The 20,483-nt window shown below is 37.2% G+C and overlaps 1 protein-coding gene across 3 annotated transcripts in view; it reads right to left on the bottom strand.

The window, feature by feature from the left end:
- Positions 1-20,483, bottom strand: part of NSUN6 (NOP2/Sun RNA methyltransferase 6) — a 53,657-nt gene that overhangs the window by 1,255 nt on the left and 31,919 nt on the right. For all 3 annotated transcript variants that reach the window (XM_008692056.2, XM_008692058.2, XM_040645361.1), the window contains 3 exons: positions 19,813-19,957; positions 4,852-5,000; positions 1,099-1,224 (listed from right to left, as the gene is read on the bottom strand). In XM_008692056.2, the coding sequence (XP_008690278.1) occupies positions 1,099-1,224; positions 4,852-5,000; positions 19,813-19,957 (420 nt within the window). The remainder of the gene's footprint in view (positions 1-1,098; positions 1,225-4,851; positions 5,001-19,812; positions 19,958-20,483) is intronic.

Raw genomic sequence — 20,483 nt, 5'->3', positions numbered from 1 at the left:
GCACCTAAAGGTGCCTTTCTCTGACGCATACCAATCAGATGATAAAAGATTTCTATTGTTGTTTTTGAATGTATTAGAACAAATGTTAGAAAGAGATACATTAAGGCTGTGTCAATCAGTTTAGAATACAGAATCAAGAAATTGAGTAATATGTGTGAACCACGACTGCACAAGATCCATAATCCTAAATCAAGTCACCACTGCATAAATGTCATGTTTAATGCTTATTCTTTAAAAACCTACTGTTTATTAATCTATGGGAGGGGGAATTTCCATCTCTTTTTGGTATATATTGAGTGTATATGCATATGTACACACACACACACACACACACACACACACAAAACTCAAGTGAATTCTGAAGTCTTTCTTTCCTCCACAATGCAATTACCTTACTTTCTGAGCCTAGAAACCATCTCTGGATTGCTTTTTATCCATATATTCCAATTACCTAGCTAGAATTCTGTACAGGAGGGTACTGAAGTGAGATGTTCAATGTATCTAACTGAATGTGAGCATTATTACAGATTTAAACTTCGTCTCAAACAGCATGGATTAAAAATATAGTCATAATATACTTTTGATAAAAACCAAGACAGGTGAAAAAAAGTGTAAGAAAGCTTTTTAAATGTTACGTAGTTTATGTCAGAAACCATAAAGAAGCAATATTCCTGAACCATTCCTGAACTAGTTTGCTTATATCCCAGCCTTGATGCAACTTGAGAAAAAATGCTCAACATACTCCATACCAGCAAAATCTAGGAGTAGGAGGGGAAAAGAAACTTTTTAGGAGAAAAAGTTCTGAGTAACATAAGAGCCACAAGAGAAAGAAGCATGTTAACCCGAGTCCCCTGAGCTCTGTGGCATTTAAACACAATGGCAAGGAACCAAAACAGGGTCAAACTTTGTTAGGATGTGGATATTCTCTATGGGCAGTCTGCAATGGATCTCATTAGAGAAGCATTCTTGTTTACTGCAGTATTTGTTTCAGAAGTTTTGCTTGACATAGTTCTTCCTATAACAACCTTGTGTTTATCCCCACACTAGAGTTTCTGTAATTTGTCAGATTACACAGAGAAAACAGGAAATTATTCTTACCTGGGGCTGAAGCTGAAGGTAAGGAAATGTTCTGAGGGCCCAGGCAACCTGTTCTTCGTTTTCTGCCAGCGTGATGGTGCACGTGCTATACACCAGCACGCCCCCCGGCCTCAGCAGCTCAACTGCCTACAGAAACACGAGCAGACTGTGTACCACAAGGCAAAACCAACATGTGACGGGATCTTAAATCGACAGGATACCTTTCAAGTGTTGGGGATAAATGTTCTGTATGACCAAGACTCGTTCTCTAATGAGAGAGTTCCAGACAAGGTGCATTTCGCTATCTTGGAGCTGTTATAGTCCATTTAAACCGAGACTTTCCTAAATATAATCATTCAGTTTCACTGCTTTAGATACCACTTTTTATGCCCCGAACTCACACATGTACACTTTTTAAGCTATACTCCTTTCTGAACTCTGTACTCCCATATTCACTTGCCTTCTCCATACGTCTGCTATCAAATTCAACATGTCCCAAAGTGAATGCCTATCTTCCCTCTGAAACCTATTAGAGATGTGCTATTTTCAGGCCCCGAGCCTGACATTATCTTTTATGCCTCTCTCTCTCACACACACTCCCCAACCATTAGCACATTCCATTGGCTCTACCTTTAAAATCTATCCAGAATTTGGCTCCTTCCACTGCTATCATCCAGGTCCAAGCCCCACTGTCTTTAGCCTGGATTACTGCAGCCTCCTTCTTCATCCCTCTGAGTCCTTGTCTGCCCTCCCATAACCTCTCTTCTCCATACAGCTGCCCGAGCGGTGTTTTAAAAACTTGTCACTTCTCTGCTCAAAATTCTTCAAATGCCCTGACTTATAACTCGGAGTCAAAGCCCAAGTCCTTACAGTGGCTTTCCAAGCCTTACCCAGAGCAGGCCTCTGGCTTCCCCTCTGACCTTACCTCACACATCTTGCTCACTCTGCTTCAGCAACACTGGTCTCTGCTGTTCCAGAACCCACACGGCACACTCCCACTTCGGGAGCAGCACACAAGCTTGGAAACTCTAATTCTCCACACTGCTTCTTCACAGTCTTCTTATCGTTGTGTCTCTGCCACCTTTCCAGCACCTGACTGTCCCAGGTAACACTGCAGCCATTCAAATCCAGCACTCCTATCCTCCCTTCTTTAGTCTGCTCCATGGGATTACTGCTCTGTTACTATATGTAATAACTTATTCATCTATTTGCTTATTTCTCTCCCCAATTAGAACAGACCCTCCATGAGTAAGGCAGGGATTATTTTTTTCACTATTATATTGACAGCACCCAGAATAGCATATATTACATTATGGTTAGGTGCTCAATGAATATTTGTCCAGTAAATAAATGAATCAGGAAATAGGTATTATAAGAAAATGAATTTTTCCCAAATAACTAAGAGTTTATCTTTTCAAACTCCCAGATATTTAAAAACATTTTAAAGAAAATCTTTAAAATATATACTATACATAGTATACTATTACACACTATTATGTACATATATACACACATACATATATACAGACACACATATATATACTATATGCTATACAGTATATAGAAGTATGGAATAAACTATATAATATATAGTATACCATATCTACTACATACAGTATATTTTTATTATATACAGTAAACATTTGTGCTTTCTTCACTAGAGTAGGCTGATTAAATTTAAACTGTTACTGTGTGCCAGTTATTGTTTTAAGCATTTCACATGGATTTTCTCAATTTACTTATAACCATGAGGTATGGTTACTAATGCCAATGAGGTGAACCTATTAGGTAGACTTATAATCCCCATTTCTCATATATGGAAACCAATGTACCTAAAGTCACTTATTGGAAAAAGCACAGCTCCAAACAAGATGTGTCTGATTATAAAGCCCACATTCTCAATTAACACCTCTCAATGCTAAATGGTAAACCTGCTATATTCTAAATTCTCTCTCGTACACAGTCAGCTGTTCCTCTTCGTTGCCATCACTGCAACTACTACTGAGTAGCCTTTTAAAATTTTCTTTCTCCTAGGACCTAAATAGAAAAGCCCACTCTTTTTAAATTTTTTAAAAAGATTTTATTTATTTGAGAGAGAGAGAGAGAGAGAGGGCATGAGCACAAGCAGCGGGGGGCGGCAGGCAGAGGGAGAAGCAGGCTCTCTGCTGAGCAAGGAGTCCCTGCAGGACTTGATCCCAGCACCCTGAGATCATGACCTGAGCCGAAGGCAGATACTTAACTGACTGAGTCACCCAGGTGTCCCAAAAAGCCCAGTCTTCTAAAACACTGTCCTGGGGCGCCTGGCTGGTGCAGTTGGTTAAGCATCTTAACCCTCGGTTTCAGCTCAGGTTGTGCTCTCAGGGTTGTGAAATCGAGCACCATACTGGACTCTGTGCTCAGCATGGAGTCTGCTTGAGTTTCTTTCTCCTTCTGCCTCCACCCCTCCCCCCTGCTCCCCGATCTCTCAGTCTCTCTCTAAAAAAATAAATAAATCTTAAAACAGTGTCCTCATTTTACTTTCAAGTCAAAGTGGGTTTCAGCTATAAGTAAAGCTCCCTTTCTTTCCTGTTTGCTTCCAGGATGTGTTCTTTGAAGACTGTACAGAAGAAAAAGTTAAATAATCTACTGCCAGCGCATCCTTTGTGTATAAAAGGAGATACTAGACAGATGAGCAGAAATGTACTCAAAGACAACTTTGGAGACTGAATAATTCCAGTGCGTCCGTTATTGCTGTAGTTTATGTACTTATAATTACAAGGCCGAGGGGAAATGAAGAAGTCATCTTTGGTCAAATGCTGTCTACATTCTGTGAAATCCACGGAATCATTTCTGCAAGCCTGAAAGAAATCCTCAAATGTTCTATTCGGGCTTCTCCTGAAACGTGCTAGACGCCAGTTAAGTTGGCAAAGTTTTTACGGCTCTTCTATATCCTACACCGAATAGTCCCTTCTCTTTTTTATCAGTGTGTTTCCCTCCCCTGGACTTCCTACTTCTCATATGCTAAGACGATCCAGGAACCCTATAAAAAAAGAGTAATTTATTTTATATCCCCTTCCTTACACATCAGCTCTTAACTATGATGTTAACAGCTCGGTGACTTCTTTAAGATATAGCACAATGCGGGAAAGTCACTAAATGTCTCAGTGAGGAAATTCTGCTACTGCCTTTAAATGAAAGAGTGATCATAAATGAAAGCTTCTTGTATTTAAAAACTAGGTTTCTCTGTCCTTTTTTGTGTGATCAAATAAACATAATATAAAATTTGCCATTATAACCATTTGTAAGTGTACAGTTCAGTGGCATTAAGTACTTTCACACTATCATGCAACCACCACTACGACTCATCACTAGAACTGTTCATCTTCCCAAACTCAAACTCTGTACCCATTATCACTAATTCCCCATTCTCCTGTCCCTCCAGCCCTGGTAACCTCTATTCTACTTTCTGTCTCTATGAATGTTCCTATTCTAGTTCCATTATATAAATGGAAACAGACAATATTTGTCTTTCTGTGTCTGGCTTCTATCACTTGGCAGAATGTTTCCAAAGTTCATTCGTGTTGTAGAATTTCATTCCTGTGTAAGGCTGTATAATATTCCATTCTGTGTACACACCACATTTTGCTTATCCTTTCGCCTCCTGATGAACCTCTTGATGGGCTGTTTTCACACTTTGGTTATTGTGAAAAATGCTACTATGAACACTATTCTCGGTCTTTGAAACATCAAACAACGAAGGTCAATTTTCGTTCACATCAAAGTATCATCACATACCACAGTGAAGAGTTTTCTCTGTAAAGGCTGATATGATGTCACTTCTTTCAAAGTCCAAGAACAAGCCATGTTTGGTCTCTGTCCCATCCCACTGCATGGTGCATCAAGAAGAACTCGGTCAAAAGATTCTGGTAAGAATGGAGGTTTTCCTATGAAGAGAATTATAAACATATTTGCCATCTGCCTACTGGTCTGGAATAGAAAACTCCTGAGATAGAAGCAATTATCAGGAATTTAAAATCATAATCTAGACTCCAAAGGAAAACCACCTCTCCTTTCAAGTAGCTGATAAAACTAATTCCGACATATGCAAAATGTTTAAAAATGTGATTATTATAATTGAGGGTTATTCTGTTGACACAGAGCAAATCAAGGCCTAATCAAATGAGACGCTGAATCCCCAATGTCAGGAGCCACAGTTTATTAGAGCTAGGCCCTGGAATTAATTCTAGCCATCCTGAGAGCTGACACTTCTCTTGGCAATCCCTACTGCAGACAGCCCCAGAAAGGAAGAGTACCTGTTAGGTTCTAGTCAAATCCACTGGTTCTGAGGTTCCTCACTCTCCTTGCTTCTGGGCCATCAGCAAGGCTATGCTCCGGAGTAAGTCAGTATCTCCTTGCATCCAATCTTCCACAGGTTTCCCTTTGCATTCACTTGAATAACTTCCCACTAACTTCTGAGCCAATTTAAGTGTTACTGGAGAAAGTCATGAAACTGAACAGTCTGCTTATGTATTACGCTATCTAACTGCAAGCGAGACACTACTGCTGCTTTCATAGGAACCCATTTGATTGTCTACAGTAACCACAGCAATGTTCTGAATATCACACCAAGATAACCCACATTTCTCTGATTGCAAAACTGTCAGACAGGAGCGCTTATCAATTTAACTCATCTCCATCCAAAACCATCCTTGCTTTCTTACCTGCTGTCTCAGAATATCTTTTCAAAGTAAACAATTATTTTTAAGGATTTTGATACATACTGAAAAAATGCTCTATAAAGACTATCCCAATTTACATTTCCATTATGATTTTACTTATTCTCCCAAAATCTTCATCCAAGTATTATTATTTTTATGGTTATTTTTATTGGCCATTTGTATTTTTTCTTGATATAGTCACATTCTTTGTTTTGTCCTTTTCCTACTAAGACTGTCGTCTTTATCTCTCTTTTTTAAAAGATTTTATTTATTTGAGAGAGAAAGAGAATGCACGACAGGGGGAGAGACGGAAGGAGAACAGACTGCCCACTGAGTAGGGAGCCCCCGACGAGGGGCTCGATTCCAGGACCCAGAGATCATGACCTGGGCCGAAGGCAGACGCTTAACTGACTGAGCCACCAGGCGCCCCTGTTACCTTTCTCGTACTTATTAGAAGAGCTACAAGGGTAGCAGATGCTCTCTGTAGTGATTAGATCTAGGGTGCCTCAGTGATCTCCTTTTGCTTTTCCAGCTCTTCAACATCTATTTAACAGATTCCTTACACTACTTATTTATACTAAATTGTCTCTCTTTAGTACAAATTTGTAATGAATTGTTTCTGTTGCAATACCTTGTATACTTTTTTTTTAATCCTGTGGGCAAATTCTCCCAAAACACAGCTCTCAACAAGTTATTCATTTCCCTGACAAAGTAAAACAAAACCAAAAACTATTCCCACAGCTCCTAAATCTCTGGAATAAACTCCTGAGACTAACAAATACAGACCATTAACAATGAACAATCGGGCCTCATCCAGATTGTTCTCCAGCTACATTTCTCAGTACTCCCCCATATTCACCAATGTTAAAAACAAACAAGTCCACATCACCACTTTGTTACCCAAAAATGTCATGAACTTTCCTATTTCCATGCTTCTACTAATTCTATTCACCTGAGAAGCCCCCTGCACTCACTTCCATTTGTCCAACTGCTATCTACCCTTTCAACGCCTAACAAATACCACCTCCTCACCTAAATGCTTTTTCCATTGTCCCTCTAAGAAGTAATCCTTCCGAGTTCCCATAGCACTTGGTAGCTTTTGGACGTATGGTATTTTTTTTAATTAATTAATTTGAGAGAGAGAGCATAAGCACGTGGCAGGGAGGGGCAGGAGGAGAGGTAGAGAGAATCTCCAGCAGATTTCATGCTGAGCATGGAGCCCAGTGTGGGGCTCCATCTCCCGATCCTGAGATCATGAGCTGAGCAGAAAACAAGAGTCGGACACTTAAATGACTGTGCCACCCACGTGCCCTAGGGTTCATGTCTTAATTCCCCCCCAGGCACTGAAAATTCCTTAAAAATATCTGCCAGCCTGCAAGATACCTTTGTGTGAGCTAGGATTAAGGTATCTGCACCTCGGGATTAACATAGTCCTGCACCATGATAAACAGAGCACAGGTTGGAATTCAGCCCCTCAACATATCCCTCAGCCAGGTGCCCTTGGACAGAGCATAACTATATGCCATGGCCCTGACGGAGTAGGGACAATAATGCCTCATCACTGAACTCACTGTTCTTCATAAGTACCATTTTCATAAAAGGTAGTGGATAATTATACAGAAATTGAGAAATTATCAAAATCTTCTAGACATGTCGAAAATCAGACCAAGATCACCAAATGACCCCCAAATGTACCTGGTCCAAGAGAAATTTTTCTTGTTCGAAACAAGAAAGCCATGGAAAGAACATTTAAAACTTATACATTGTATAAGGTACCCAACTTTTTACTTATGCAAACCTTTTACTATATAATCTTACAACTACCTTTAGTGACTTCTAAAACTACGTTAGTTTGGGGTGTTGTAGAATTTAGGAGCAATTTTATGATACAAATAACGAGACTGAGACAACTTTTGGAATGAAGGCGTGCAGAACTTCTCCCCACTGAAAGAACTGGTAAAAATTACAACACAGACAAAAACAACCATTTAAAGTCTCTAGAAAATGTCTAGGATATACATCAAATGAAGAAACACTTATTAAAGAAAATATAAGAAATGTGAGTATCTGTGGTATCTGAGCCACAGTCTGTTCCTTCCTTTGCCCCAAAAGCCTCTTCCCTGAGGCTCAGAGTGAAAAGTGATCCACTTCACGTGGGTGCAGCCAGGAACACATGGCTGCCTCTCTCCCTACCCTCCCAGGCAAGAAATACGGTTAATTCACTGGAAGTCAGAGGCCTGCCAGCATTTCTAATCCCCTCAAGTCCCATGTTGCAAAGGCTCGATTCCAGGTTAAGAGCAGCTGAAAACACTCTGGGGCTGCCTTCCTCCACCCAGCCCGCACTCATACATGGACAGCTCTAGCCCAGGCACAGCAGGCTGAGAATACCAAAGCCCCAACTGTTCTTGCCCCAACTTAACAAAAGAACCTCCAAATATAAAAAGCAAAAACTGGGAGAACTAAAGGGAGAAATACACCATTCAGCAATGAGTTGGAGACTTCCATACCTAACTTTCATAATAAAAAGAATAACCAGGCACAGGATCAAAAAGGAAATAGAACATTTCAACATAAAGGAGACCTAACAGATTACCTATAGAACATTCCACTCAACAATGGTAGAACACACATTCTTTTCCAGTGCACATGAATCATTCTCTAAGAGAGAACATAAGTGAGGCCACAAAACACAGATTTTAAAAAGGCTGAACTCATTCATTTGTTCTTCACCAAAATGGAATGAAAATATGTTAGGAATACAAGGAAATTTGGGAAATTCACAAATATGTGGAAGTTAAAAAACATGCCCCAAAATAACCATGGGTCAAAGAAATCACAGGTAAATCATAAAATGATTTGACATGAATAAAAACACAACACACCAAAACTTATGGGAAACAGTGAGATACTGCTTAGAGGGAAAATTACAGCTGTAAACAGCTATGTTTCTAAAAAAGATCTCAAATCAACAACCCAGCCTTCCATCTTAAGACAATGGAAAAAGAAAAGCAAACGAAAAAATAGAGAAGAAAATAATAAAGGTTACAGCAGAAATTAATGAAACAGAGAATTAAAAAAAAAGAGAGAAAGGATCAACAAAAACCAAAAGTTAATTCTCTGAAAGGAGCAACAAAATGAACAAAACTTAAGCTAGACTGACCAAGAAAAAAAGAGAAAAGACTCAAAATATTAATATCAGGGATTAAAAAGGGGACATTACTACTGACCTGACAGAAAGAAAAATAATTAAAAAGGAATACTACGAATAGCTGTACAGATAATTTAGATGACATGGATAAATTACCAGCAAAACACAAACTACTGAAAATGATTTAAGAAGAAAGAAAATCTGAATAAATCTGTAGTAAGTAAAGAGACTGAATTAATAATTTTTAAAATTTCCACAAAGAAAAGCCCCAACCAGATGTTTTCACTGATCAGTCTATCAAACATTTAAAAAAGAATTAATAATTCTTGATAAATTCTTTCAAAAACAGAAGGAAAAAGAATACTTCCCAACTCATCCTATGAAGCCATAATTACCCTAATACCAAAACCCGACAAACACAGCACAGGAAAGAAAACTACAGACCAGTGTCTCTTATGAATATGGACACAAATACAAACAAACCCGATCTAGCAACATGTGAAAAAAATTACACACTATGACCAAGTAGGATTTATCCCAGGAATCCAAGGTTGTTTAGCATCTGAAACTCAATCAAATAAAGGTCAAACACCACAAGATCATCTCAATAGACACAGAGGAAGCATTTGACAAAATCCAACACTATTTTATGATTAAAAACACCCAGTAAAACAGAAATAACAGGAAATTCCTCAGCCTGATAAAGGTTATCTATGAGAAACCTTTAGCTGGTTTTAAACCACTTGAAAGACTGATCAGCAATAAGATATGGATGCCCTCTGTTACCACTTCCGCTTAAACATTGTACTAGAGGTTCTAGCAGGACAACTAGGTAAGAAATGAAACAAAATGCATCCAAATTAGAAAGAAAACAGTAGACCTATCTTTATTTGTAGATGAACAAAGCTGGAAGACAACCCACTTCCTGATTTCAAAATTTACTAAAAAGCTATAGTAATCCAGACAATCCTTACTAACTTACAGATAAAAATATCAATCAATGGAAGAGAACTGAGAGTCCAGAAATAAACCCTTACATTTATGGTCAACAAGGGTACCAAGACAATTCAACAAAGCAAAACAGTCTTTCAGCAAAAGGTGCTGGGGCAACTGAGTATCTATGGGAAGAAGAATCAAAATCAAGTTTGATTCTTTCATCACACCATAAACAAAAATTATTTCACAATGGATTCTAGACCTAGATATAAGAACTAAAATTATAAAATTCTTATAGACACCCCAAAACAAATAACAAAAGAAAAAATAGGTAAAGGGGACAACAAATTAAAAACTTTTGAGTTTCAGAGAACATCATCAAAAAAGTGAATGGACAAATCACAGAATGGGAGAAAATATTTATAAATCCTATGTCTAATAAAAGACTTGTATCTGGAATATATAAAGAACTCTTAAAACTCAAAACATAAAAAGACAACCCATTTTAAAAACAGGCAAAGGATCTGACTAGACAAGGAGATATAACATGTCCAACGAGAACATGAAAACATGCTCAACATTATTAGTCATCAGGGAAACCTGCAACAGAGAAACTCAAATCAAAACCAGGAAAATAATTCCATACCTACTAAGCTGGCTTTAATCAAAGGACAGATGCTGGTGAGGATGTGAAGAAACTGAAACCTTCATATACTGCTGCTGAAAATGTAAAATGATCCAGCTGCTTTGTAAAACAGACTGGCGGTTCTACAGAAAGGTAAATGTCAAGTTACCATATGATCCAGAAATGCGACTTGCAGGTATATGCTCAAGAGAAATGAAATCTATGTCCACACAGAAACTTGTACACAAATGTTTACAGCAACATTATTCGTAAGAGCCAAAAAAGGGTAAACAACCCAAATGTCCACCAAATGATGACTGGATAAATAATAATCTGTGCAGTGGAATACTGTCCATCCACGAAAAGGAATGAAGTACAGAGACATACCACAACATAGATAAACCATAATAAGAGTACAGTAAATGAAAGAAACCAGTCACAAAAGCTCACATCCTGCAGGATTTCCTTTATATGAAATATCCAGAACAGCCCAATCTGCAGAGACAGAAAGCAGATTAAGAGTTGACTAAGCCTGGGGGGTGGAAGTGTAAGGCAATAAGAAGTTGAATGTTAAAGAGTATGAGGTTCCTGTGGAAGGAGCCGAGATGCCCTTCAACAGATGACTGGATTAAGAAGATGTGGTCCATATATACAATGGAATATTACTCAGCCATCAGAAAGAACGATTACCCAACATTTGCAGCAACATGGAAGGGACTGGAGATTATGCTAAGTGAAATAAGTCAAGCAGAGAAAGACAATTATATGGTTTCACTCATTTGTGGAGCATAAGGAATAGCAGGGAGATCGGTAGGAGAAGGAAGGGAATAATGAAGGGGGGTAAACAGAAGGGGGAATGAACTACGAGAGACTATGGACTCTGGGAAAGAAACTGAGGGTTTCAGAGGGGAGGGGGAGTGGGGGGATGGGCTAGGCTGGTGATGGGTATTAAGGAGGGCACGTATTGCATGGAGCACTGGGTGTTGTACTCAAACAATGAATCATGGAACACTACATCAAAAGCTAATGATGTACTGTATGGTGACTAACATAATAAAAAAATTTTTTTAAAAGTATGAGGTTTCTTTTCAAGGTAATGAAATTGTTCAAAAATTAGATTGTGATGATGGCTGCATAACTCTGAATAAAAAAACAAGTGAACTGTATACTTTAAATGTGTGAATTGTGTGGTACATGAAATATATACTGATACACAACAAAGATGTTAAAAAGAACAAGTGAGGTCAGATTATTAAAGATTACAAATTTCCATTCTAAAGCAATCTTTACTATTGATCCTATATGAAGAAAAACCACTATTCTTTCCCATTTAACAAATACTACAGTGGATATAATTTAAAATTAGGTAAGAAAAAGGGTAATCTTTCAAAAAATCTCTAATATGACATAAAATGTTTCCTTTGGCATCAAGAATAAAAACTGCTCTCAGGAATGATTTTTAGTACTTACCTAGTAATATATTAAAAAACAACTGGTTTCTTTTTATAAATTGTATTTATGAGGGAAAAGATTGGATTTGGGTTACTCCTTATAGGTAACCACAACATTGAAAGTATGGATAATCTTTATTCCCAATAAATGAAAGTCAAACTAAATATAACTCTTTATAAAGAGTTCAAACTGAATATTCAAACAATATTTTCTCTTTTTAGGGTTTGTTTTTGTTTTTTTGGTATTAAAATCACCTTGCCAAGCTATGTAAAACTTTTTATCATATTAACTGAATTTACAGAACAGGTGAAAATCACCCTGAAGTAAATTGGGAGAATTATTGTTTTTGTGCTTTCATTTTCCAAGTCAGTACTTATTCTTTCTGTGTCCAGCTAACAATCTATTGTGCATATAAGTTAAAAATTTATAGCTAAGCACACGAATAATTTAAAACTGTGAAAAAAATTATACTTTTTTCCAAAGATGGCTATGACAATACCTCCCACCCCACTTGCCCTTCAATTTGACATTGACTCTTTTCCCACAGCAGATAGGGTCTAATGTTCCTTCTCCTTTATTCTTGACAAAAGCAGACTTGCTGCTACACGACTTTTGGATGCGGTCATAAAAGGTGATACAGTTTCTGCCTGGGGCTCTTGGGACACTTGTTTTCAGAACCCAGCCAACATGGTCTGAGAAAATCTAGTACACGGAGAGGCCATGTATAGGTGCCACCTGAGAGCCACCATTAACCTCCAGATAGGTATGTGGTAGACAAAGCTTCCTTCAGGTACCATGTGACTGCTGTTGCATAAGCCACTGAAAGTAAAAACCACTTGAGTTGCCAGTTGATCCCTAAAATTGTGAGAAATAATAATAAACTTATTGTTGTTTTAAGTCACTGAGTGATGGGCTGCTTTGTTATAACAGCAGTCCATACCCAGAACAAATTGTTTAAAAATCAAAACTACCCTGCAACTTGACATTAGTGCACAGTGACCAAGTCACTGAATCAACTCCTTACCACCTTATACTAAACACCTCATTTATCCACTCAGAGGACTTTAAACCCTTCCAACTTAAAAAGGAAAGAAGCAATTTATTAACTAAAAGGAATAAATTTAGAAAACATGAGGGGGGAAATGGCAGAGTAGAAGGATCTTGAGTTCACCTTATCCCACAGACACTAAACCAACAACCACAACTTCTACAACTCATTCTGAAAATCTGAAGACTGACAGATCTTCCACACCTAGTCATAAAGAGAAGGACACATCAAAAAGGGTAAGAGGGGTAGAGATAAGGTCAATGACTAAACCCCTGATAAGACTAAGCACAAGAGGAAAGATGGAGGAGGGGATCAGATCCCACAGCTGGCAACCAGAGCCCTGGGGACTTAAACTGTGAAGATGAGTCTCATGATACCTGGCTTTGAAAATCAGCAGAGCCTAACACTGGGAGCTCTGACAATTAAGCTATCAGTTGATTTTTCAACAGAAACTTTGCAGGCCAGAGGAATGTGGCAATGATACATCCAAAGTGCTGAAAGGTGGGGGGGCGCCTGGGTGGCTCAGTTGGTTACGGGACTACCTGTGGCTCAGGTCATGATCCCAGGTCCTGGGATTGAACCCCACATCGGGCTCCCTCTCCCTCTGCTGTTCCCTGATTCTGCTCTCTCGCTCTCTCTGTCAAATAAATAAAATTTTTTAAAAAAGACAAAACCAAAAAAACAAAAAAACAACAACAAAAAAAAACAACCCACCCAAAGTGCTGAAAGGAAAAACCTACAACCAAGAATACTCTACCCAGCAAGGCTATCTTTTTTTTTCCTTTTTTTTTTTATTATGATATGTTAGTCACCATACAGTAAATCATTAGTTATTGATGTAGTGCTCCATTATTCATTGTTTGCATATAACACTTTGGAAAACAGTGTGGAGGTCCCTCAAAAAGTTAAAAATAGAGCTACCCTATGACCAGCAATTGCACTACTGGGTATTTACCCCAAAGATACAGACATAGTGAAGAGAAGGGCCATATGCACCCCAATGTTCATAGCAGCATTGTCCACAATAGCCAAACTGTGGAAGGAGCCGAGATGCCCTTCAACAGCAAGGCTATCTTGAAGGAGAAATGAAGGAGAAATAAAGAGTTTCCTGGACAAAAAAAGTTAAAGGAATTTATCACCACTAAACCCACCTTACAAGAACTGTTTAAAGGGAATTTTTTCAGAGGAAAGAAAAGACTATAACTAGAAGAAAATCATGACAGAAAAAAACTTCACTGGTAAAAGCAAACACACAGTGAATAGAGATTAATTTCTCCTAAAACCAATATGAAGGTTAAAACACTATGGTTGTGAAATCAAGTATATCTGCAAAACTTAAGGAATACACAAAATAAAAAGATGTAAAATATGACATCATATACATGAAATGAAGGGGAGTAAAAATTTAGTGCTTTCAGTGTTCGAACTTAAGTTAACCACCAACTTAATACAGACTGCTATACACAATAGGGTGTTATAAATGAACACCATGATAACCACAAATAAAAGACCTATAACAGATACACACACAAAGAAGAGAAAAGAATCCAAGCATAACACTAAAAGAACCAACCAAACCACAAGGGAAGTGAGCAAGAAAAAAAGAAAGGAACAGAGAACTACAAAAATAACCAGAAAGCAATTAACAAAATGGCAGTAAGTACATATTTATTTATCAGAGAGAGAGAAAGAGAGAGAGAGCATGAGCAGGGGGAGGGGCAGAGGGAGAAGCAGACTCCCTCCCCCAAATAGGGAGCCCAACACAGGACCCTGGCATCATGACCTAAGGTGAAGGCAGATGCTTAACTGACTGAGCCACCCAGGCACCCCAACAATTACTTCAAGTTTAAATAAATGCTTCATTTAAAAGACATAGGTGACTGAATGAATAAAAAATCAAGACCCACCTATATGCTGTCCATAGAAGACTCACTTCAGACTTAAAGACACAGAGACTGAAAATGAAGGAATGGAAAGAAATTCCATGCAAACAGAAGCAAAAAAAACAACATCAACAACAACAAAAAAACCCAAAAAAAAACAAAACAAAAACAAACAAGAAAGCAAAGCCAGGCAGAAACACTTCTATCAAACAAAACAGACTTAAAAACAAAGTTCTAATAAGAGACAAATAAAGGCATTACATAATAATAAAGGGATCAATCCAACAGGAGGATATACAATAGTAGTGGACTTTAACACCTCAATTTCAATTACATCAACTGATAGATTATCCAGACAGAAAATCAACAAGGAAACAGTCACTTTGAATGACACATAGACCAAATAAACCTAAAAGATACCGAACATTCCATCCAAAACGAGCAAAACACACTTTCTTTTCTAGTGCACGTGGCACATTCTCCAAGAGAGATCACATGTGAGGCCACAAAACAAGTATCAAATTTAAGAACACCAAAATCATATCAAGCATCTTTTCCAACCACCACAATGTGAAACTAGAATTTAAAAAAAAAAAACCTGGAAAAAAGACAAACACCCGGTAGCTATATAACATGCAACTAAACAAAAATGGGTCGATGATGAAATCAAAGAGGAAATCAAGTAATACCTGGAGACAAATGAAAATGGAAACACAACAGTCCAAAATTTTGGGAACACAGCAAAAACAGTTCTAAGACAGAAGTTTATGGTGATACGGACCTACCTTAAGAAATAAGAAAAATCTCAAACAATCAGACCTTACACCTAAAGGAATGAGAAAAAAGAACAAAGCCCAAAGTTAGTAGAAGGAAGTCAATAAAAAGATTAGAGTGGAAATAAATTGAGACTAAAAAAACAACAAAAGAAAAGATCAATGAAACCAAGAGCTGGTTCTTTGAAAGGATGAACAACATTGATAAACCTTTAGCCAGACTTATCAAGAGAGAACTCAAAAAATAAAATCAGAAATGAAAGAACAGAAATAACCAACAGCACAGAAATACAAAGGATTATAAGAACACTACAAAAAAATTACATGGAAACAAATTGGACAACCTAAAAGAAATGGATAAATTCCTAGAAACATACAATCTTTCAAAACTGAATCGGGAAGAAACAGAATATTTGAACAGACTTATTACTAGTAATGAAATTAAATCAGTAATCAAAAAACTCCCAACAAACAAAAGTCCAGGGCCTGATGGCTTCAAAGGTGAATTCTACCAAATATTGAAAGAAGAGTTAATACCTATTCTTCTCAAACTGTTTCAAAAAATAAAAGGGAAAGAAAAACTTCCAAATTCATTCTAAGAGGCCAGCATTAGCCTGTTACCAAAACCAGACAAAGACACTACAGGAAAAGAAAACTGCAGGCCACTACCCCTGATAGATGCAAAAATCCTCAACAAAACATTAGCAAACCAAATTCAACAATATATGAAAGGAACATTCACCACAAACAAGTGGAATTTATTCCACAGATGCAAGGATGGTTCAAAATTCACATACCAATGTGATACATCGCATTAACAAGAATGATGAAAACCATATGATTATCTCAATACATGCAGAAAAACCATCTGACAAAATACAATACCCACTCATGATAAAAACTCTCAACAAAGTGGGTTTAGGAGAAACATACCTCGACATAATAAAGGACATACATGAAACAATGCACAACCAATATCATACTCAATAGTGAAAAATTGAAAGCTTTTCCTCTAAGATGAGGAATAAGACAAAGATGTCCACTCTCACCACTTTTATTCAACACAGTACTGGAAGTCTAGGCACAGCAATCAGACAAGAAATAAAAGGCATCCAAACTGGTGGAGGAAATAAAACTGTTACTCTTTACAGATGACTTGATACTGTATATAGAAAACCCCAAAGACCGTTAAAAAACCTATTAAAATTAGTGGATTCAGTAAAGTTATAAAATGTAAAATTAATATACAGAAATCTGTTGTGTTTCTGTACACTAATAATGAAGTAGAAGAGAAATTAAGAAAACAATCCCATTTATAAATGCACCAAAAAGAAAAAATACAAAGGAATAAATTTAAACGAGGGGAAGACCTATACTCTGAAAATTCTAAGACATTAAGGAAAGAAACTGAAGACAATACAAACATACGGAAAGATACACCATGCTCATGGATGGGAAGAATACCATTAAAATGCCCATACTACCCAAGCAATTTAAAGATTTAACTCAATCACTACCAAAAAAAACAACAGTGCTTTTCATAGAACTAGAACAAAGAGTATTAAAATTTATATTAAACCACAAAAGACCCCAAACAGTCAAAGCAATCTTGAAAAAGAAGAACAAAGCTGGAGGTATTACCTATTTGAGATTCCTCAAAAAATTAAAAATAAAAATACTATATGATCTGGTAATTCTACAACCAGATAATTACTCAAAGAAAATGAAAACATTAATTCAAAAAAGATATATGCAACCCTACGTTTATTGCAGTATTATTTCAGTAGGCAGTTTGAGCTCAAACTTACAACCCCGAGATCAAGATCTGCATACTCTACAGACTGAACCAGCCAGGTGCCCCTTTCAGTAGCCAATATACTGAAGCAATCCCAAGTGTCTACTGATAGATGGGATAAAGAAGATGTGATATGTATACACAAACACATACACAGACACACACAGTATTAGTCAGCTACAAAAATGAATGGCATCTTGCCATTCATGACAACATGGATAGACCTAGAGGGTACTATGCTAAGTAAAATAAGTCAGACATAGACAAATACCATAGAATTTCACTTATATGTGGACTCCAAATGTCAAAATAAGTGAACAAACAGAAACAGACTCATAAATACAGACAACAAACTGGTGGTTGCCAGAGGGGAGGTAGGTAAGGGGATGGGCAAAATATGTGAAGGAAATTAAGAGATACAAACTTCTAGCTATACAATGAGTAAGTCAGAGAGATAAAAAGCACAGCGTAGGGCATATACTCAATAATATAGTAACATTTTATGGTGACAGAGGGTGACTGTGGTGAGCACTGAGTATATACAGAACTTTAGAATTGTTATGCTGTACACTTGAAACTAATAACACTGTCAACTACCCTAAAATAATAGAAATTTAAAATATCTTATAAATTTTAACAATCACCATTATCACTTTCAGTAATACAAAGTCTTTGTCAGACTGCTAGTTGTTCTTTAATACCCATTATCGTCTTTTTCTAAAGTCATGTTTTGAACTGGGCACATGGCTACACATCTAATGACAACATTTTCCAGCCCCCTTTGCAGTTAAATTGATCAATGACTAACCTGGCCAGTGGCATGTGAACTCATAAGGATTCTGATACCCTTTCCCTTCCCCTTGAAAGAACTGGCACATCTGCCTTGGACCCAGAGATGAAACTACCATGTTGGAGGCCCACTTCTGTCAGGTGGGACCAAAATAAACAAAAACAAACAAAGAAACAAAAAACGCTTCTATCTTTCCTAAACCACTGTATTTTGGGTCTCTCGGATACAGCCCATTAGCTGATACGCTACTATAAATCTCCTGCGAACTCCTGGCTAACTCTTCTGGGTTAACAATCAACTGACTATGAAGTGCTGTTCTCACGTAATCAGGCAATTACACCTGACCTATTCCCACCTCTATAGGAAGATACATAATAGTCCAGAACTTGCTCCTGAGAACAATCCATATTTTTCTAAGAAGCCTTCCATGTGTTTCATTTATTTGTTTATTCCCATGTGGTTTATTACACATCAGGCAGGTGTCACAAAATAACTTCTCACTTTCCAGGAGTCCCAAAGATATGTTGATGTTGACATTACTACTGATGCATTTTCCATCAAACGGATTGGGTCTACTGCCAGACACTCTAGGTTTAATACTCCAAATCAAAGTACCATAAAGTATCTGTGATGAAACAGGTCTTAATGAAAAAAAGAGCTAAAGATGACAACCTACAACCATCAGCTAATAAAGTGATATGGATGAGTGAAAAATCAGTGATCGAATATCCCAAGTTAATTAATGAATGTCTCCCTATAGCACTGAAGACCAAACTCTAAGATGGCTACCTTCACAGCTTGATTATTCTCACCCCAATCTCAGCCTAATATGCTTTTGAGGATGATCACTTAATTCAATGATATATATAACTTGGTGACCTACCAACAATTTCAGTAAAGTGACAGTAATGGATTATATTGAGCTGTCCACTGCTACCAGTCATTCTTATGAACAAGACCTTACATATGTGAAAACTAGATGGTCTGTAAAGGGCGGGGAGTCAAAACCATGTCCTCAGCTTTTTAAAATCATCTTTTTTCAAGTAGCATCTTTAACCAATAAACATTTTGGGGAAACTAATGGCAATTAATTCATTAAAATATGCAAGTTCCTTGAGTATTTCATGAAACCATATCTACACAGATAGAGAGCAACAGAGGACTTAATAAATGCAACATTTTGCTCCAAAACAAGATATGTGGCAGTTTTCCCTTCCTTCCCAGCTCCATAGCCCCATTCTCTCAAGAAAAATGAAGAAAAAAAAATTAGCTCAAGAATCATAAACTTGAAAGGCTAATAAGCTTTCTGAGATTTAATATGAAATTAAGACAAATACATTAAGACTAAAGAGTCTGACCAAGTCTTGGGGTTTGATTTGATGTTATTAAAATCTGACATAACTATATATAGGTACTATATATATGTTCTGGGATAAGATGAAAAGCAAAATGGTATCTATTATGGCAAAATATCTCAGATCCATGCCAGTTTCAAGGTCTTATGGATATTTTAGGGCTAGAACAATGACAGCAAAATCTGTTTCCAAGAGCCAATTACAGAAGCCTGTAAAGATAAAATTTAACTCACCTTCAGCATCCTTAACCATATCGAGTTGAAGAGCCTTTGTTCCGTCAAAGCAAAACGCCTTGATGGAATTCAGCCCTAACAATAAAGCATTCTGTTTTATTTTTTCTACTTTGTTGGGTATTTTATCCAGTGCTATTACTTCTCCCTAAAAAACAAGCAAAACACACATAAAGTGTAAACCCAAAGCAGTCATAAAAGCTATTAATAATGAAGAAAACTGATGAAAAATTAGTCTTCCCTACTTTCCTCCTATCCCTAGTTTTAAAGCTGAATTCATTAATCAAATGTGTATCAAATTTACACTAAAATACTTAAAGTCTCAGCCTTTTGAAAAAAAAAAAAAAATTCTTAGAGACAAACCAAGAAACAGACTCCTCACTATAGAGAACAAATTGCTGGTTACCAGAGGGGGGGAGGGTGAGGGGATGGGTGAAATAGGTGATGGGGATTAAGGAGGGCACTTGTGATGAGCACCGAGTGATGTATGGAAGACTAAATTGTAGTGATACTACACTGGATGTTACCTAACTGGAATTCAAGTAAAAATTTTAAAAATAAATAAATACAAAATAGAAAAGTACATTCTTGCCAGGTTAATTTTCTTATAGTACACAGCTATTTTTAATTAACAAAACTCAAAACCATAGTGTTTGCCATCTAAGAAACCTGAA

This window comes from Ursus maritimus, unplaced genomic scaffold (genome assembly GCF_017311325.1).
Source record: "Ursus maritimus isolate PB19 unplaced genomic scaffold, ASM1731132v1 scaffold_31, whole genome shotgun sequence".
In the NCBI taxonomy this organism is placed as follows: domain Eukaryota; kingdom Metazoa; phylum Chordata; class Mammalia; order Carnivora; family Ursidae; genus Ursus; species Ursus maritimus.
Note: the sequence above shows the minus strand (reverse complement) of the source record. Positions and strands in the feature narration are given on the sequence as shown.